This window comes from Cupressus sempervirens, chromosome 9 (assembly GCF_028749045.1).
Source record: "Cupressus sempervirens isolate cs-2001-9-10 chromosome 9, ASM2874904v1, whole genome shotgun sequence".
NCBI lineage: Eukaryota > Viridiplantae > Streptophyta > Pinopsida > Cupressales > Cupressaceae > Cupressus > Cupressus sempervirens.
In genome coordinates, this window is record NC_143126.1 from 220669626 (window position 1) to 220674015 (window position 4390).

Genomic DNA, 4390 nt, shown 5'->3' on the forward strand with positions numbered 1-4390 from the left:
AGCCCAGATCCACAATCTGGTAGAGAACTCCAAGAAGAATCTAAACTCATGCTCATAAGCCACCAAACAACCTTCTTGTTTCCCAAGCCTACGCTTAGCTACTAGCTTAGCTAAAATTTTCTCTTCTCAGCTACTCAATGCTTAATGAGTCATGACTCTAGACTCCATAAGACCCTCTACTTATACTAAATCAAGCCATAGGTCAACCTAACAAGTTACATTAAAGAAATACTCACATATTAAATAAACCCTCAAGCCACAAGTCAGGTTGGCAACAAACATTAAATACATGAAATAACTAAATACTTAGGACATGCCACAAGTTTACAATGCATAACGAACTTGTTTGGATACATAGAAGTATGCACCCTTAGCCATAGGTTCACGTGCCACCGATCAATCTAAATCCAAGAGTTCGCATGCCAACTCCTTGGGATTGAAGGTCATGAATACAATAAATCCAAGTTGGTCTAGGAAGATAGGAATACGTGACCAACAATCACCAAAAAACCTTTAACTCCAAGACGATAACTCAAAACTCTGTGCACACTTAGGACAAGGTTCCTCAATGTGCCTCAAACATATCCCAAGCTATGTGAACCATAACTTTACAAATCCAAGCTCAATACCTCTACATATGGGATTGTTGACTACCCTAGGATGCTCCTACAACAAAACCAACTCTTGAATCAGGATGTCTACATTAAATACAAAATTAAAGTTGTACAATTTCCAAACCTTGAAAGAGGCTAGTCGCGTGAATACAACTCACTTCTATAAAACTACTATTTTGTATGCTATCAATTTAAAATGGTTCCTTACATTCTATATATCTTTAATTTGCTTCTAAAATAAAATTGCCTCTAGAATAAAATACCTATCCTCAATTTTTCATAAATAATAGGTTTACAAATTCTCCTTAATAAACAAGCAAGATTTGAATTTCACTTGATAGCCACTACACCAATAATTTGTCTCTCATTTTAGTGATATTTGAAGGATGTATAGTCCACAGAAGGATTTATTGGCGAAACTTCATTTTATTATGTAAAACATTAATTATACTTTTAAAGTAAACACTTATAGACATATCCCTTGCACCTTCTTTGAATACAAAAGCTAGGATGTATATCCATCTATATTTGTTTAAGAAAAGGGTGTTGGAAAACTGTTTGAATCGCAAATTTTGTAATGAGAAAAATTCTCTCGTATACAATTACTTCAACTACCTCTTAACTATTGTACATTGTATACTGATGTTTTTCTCATTCTTCTACTTGCATCATTTCAATAAATCATTTATAAAATAAATGACACATATATCCCATGGATGTGGCTATCCTATAGACGTAGCTGTCCTCCCTACAAATTGTACAGTTGACCGATTATTAAAAAATCGAAAACATCATGAATTTTTTCGAAAATTTCAGCATTTGATCTTCATGATCTACATAATTTATAGTCAAACAACAACAAATTTTGAAAAGAAATCACTACAATTTCTTGAATTTCGGAAAAAAAAAGTTTGACTTTATTTTGTCATTAGTACACCTTTTCTACAGATTAGCCTGTCCCATATCCTATTCAGTATTCTAATCGGGCAGAGAACACCGAAATTTTGGAATCCTTCAAATCCCCACATATTCTTCGACTTGCTGAGGACCTTCGTAGGTCAACCAAATTAATTTAAAACGATGGAGGTTATCTGTAGTACAGAGGCGAAAGCAGTACATGTAGTACAATCCTCAACACCCCTCTATACATGCCCAGAAATCAACAACTCTGAGAAGTCACGCTTGCAAAAATGTGGAGAAGAAACTGCTTTCTCATTCTTCTCGCGGCCTCGCTGATTCCACTAATTGCATCCCACGGAGGAAGCTCGGACGGTGGCAACGATAATGATAACGCGAAGCCCAATTTAAGAGCAAAATCTCTGATTCTGGTGAAAATATGGTGTCTAATCATTGTCTTCTTTGCTACCTTTGCCGGTGGAATATCTCCGTATTTCTTCAGATGGAATCGGACGTTTCTTTTGCTGGGCACCCAATTTGCAGGAGGGGTTTTCTTGGGGACAGCCTTAATGCATTTCTTGAGCGATTCTGCAAGTACTTTCACAGATTTGACTGCGAAATCATATCCGTTTGCATTCATGCTCTGTACTGCCGGATATCTGATTACTATGCTGGGAGATCTTGTTGTCACTTGGGTTTATGCCAAGCAATCAAAGAATAAAGAAATTATCCCTGTGCAGAATGATCTTCCTTTGCAAACAATCGGTCATGAAGGGGAACCCACTGCAGAGGGTGGAGACACAAGATTGAGCTTTCAGGTCAGTTGGTTATGGATGCAATATAATACCCACCTGTAAAATATCGGACGTCTTTAATTTAATTCCTATGCCACCGAATTAGAGCTCATGGATGTTTGACATTCTATTTAATTACGAAAAAATCATTGGAAACATTGCAGGAAGAAAAAGCTGCATTGACTGGCTCAGCTTCTGTAGGAGATACTTTATTGCTGATATTGGCACTCTGCTTTCATTCTGTCTTTGAAGGAATCGCCATTGGCGTGGCAGGCAACTTCTTTTATCCTTTAATCTGAAAATCCAATCTTTATTCAAATTACATTGGAAAAAACGGGTCTCTGAATCTCTTTACACAAAAATGTAATATTTCTGAGATAAAAATGTTTTTTTTTTGGTGCAGAAACAAAGGCTGATGCGTGGAGGGCATTGTGGACAGTGTGTCTGCACAAGATATTCGCAGCAATTGCAATGGGCATAGCTCTTCTGCAAATTGTCCCGAACAGGCCACTCTTATCATGTGCAGCTTATTCTTTTGCGTTTGCCATTTCCTCCCCAATTGGAGTTGCAATCGGCATTATAATCGATTCCACCACAGAGGGACGAGTTGCCGATTGGATATATGCAATTTCAATGAGTTTGGCGTGTGGAGTTTTTATTTATGTGGCAATTAATCATCTTCTCAATCGATGGACCAAACACCATAGTTCTGCTAAAACAGAAGTTGCATTTGATAGACCATTTTACAATTACGTGGCGGTTGTTTTGGGAGCTGGAGTCATTGCTGTGGTGATGATTTGGGATTAGAGAAAGAGAGAAGACTCAATGTTTTGAATGATGAATCTCGTGTTTCTCATAATCCATGTGCAGTTTTGTTTTAATATGAAAATATCACGAATCCTATAAGAGTGATGTTTTTGTACAGTTCAGGTCAGTTTTGTTGCTCTCAGATTCACGGTTGAATTTAGATTGTTAAGGTGATTACAGTGGCGATGTTATTAAGTAGCAATAAATAAAGGTGTGGGTGTAAATGTCTTATATATCGATAGGTTTCAGATTCTTTATAATAATGATCATATTATTAAGATTAAGCTTGTGCCATTCTCATTCATAGTTTCCTTTCTTTGTAATCTAGAATGCATAAATTCACAGAAACAATTTCATTCAATGCACACAAGTATGCATGTTGAATCCGACAAGGTGGAAGCATTTTCATAGCCTCCCTTGCAGAGCCCAATGCATAATGTCGAAATGATTGATTTAAAGAGTTTTGGACACATACATTGGAACTTCATTTACATTGATAGGCATGCTATGTTTGGTTTGTTGTGTTTGTTTGCAATTATCTCAACAAGTTAATAACTAGCACTTGCACCTTTGAAGGGTGCAAGGGTTAAGTTGATAGTCTTGTATATTTTTGATGATGTTCTTGAATAGTTATTCATAAACTCTCCCTATCTACTTCCCTACTTTTTTCTTTATATCTTTTTTATTCACACACATGGGCACTCAGTTCTCCCTCCTTATCTCTTGTTGGTATCACCATTGCTATTACACCAAAAGCTTGAGCTATGAATGAATGTCACAATAGTCAGAGACAAGGGTCCATGGGAGGCAATTAAGCATATGTCACAAATCCATCAGTCTATGTTGAACGGTACCTTCACCTAGAAGGGACAAAGACACCACCCTCTCAACAATCCCCCCCAACATGACTTAAGGGATTTGAACCCGTAACTTAGCACTTTGATACCACTTGTTAGAATCATCATTGCAATTACACCAAAAGCTCAAGCTATCAATGAACATCACAACAACTAGAGGAAAGAATACATGGGAGGTAGTTAAGCACATCTCACAAATCTACTGGTCTATGTTGAATGTTACCTTCACCTAGAAGGGATGGAGGCACCAACCTCCCAACATCTCTATATTGGCTTACCCTTATTTACATTTTTCTTCTATGTATCTATATCCTATTTCCTCCATTTCTCTTTGATCTACTCTATATATTTGTTTGATTGATGTATCTTTTAATATTCATCCATCACCTGATATATCTTTATCATTCTCTCTCTATCTCCC

At 36.8% G+C, this 4390-nt stretch overlaps 1 protein-coding gene across 1 annotated transcript; it reads left to right on the plus strand.

The window, feature by feature from the left end:
• The first annotated feature begins 1952 nt into the window (after positions 1-1952).
• On the plus strand, positions 1953-3291 carry LOC149538304 (zinc transporter 11-like). Its single transcript, XM_089802802.1, has 3 exons — positions 1953-2333; positions 2474-2578; positions 2709-3291. Exons 1-3 carry the CDS (start codon positions 2081-2083, stop codon positions 3110-3112), a joined length of 762 nt encoding a protein of 253 aa, XP_089658928.1. The 5' UTR covers positions 1953-2080; the 3' UTR covers positions 3113-3291.
• Positions 3292-4390: the final 1099 nt, after the last annotated feature.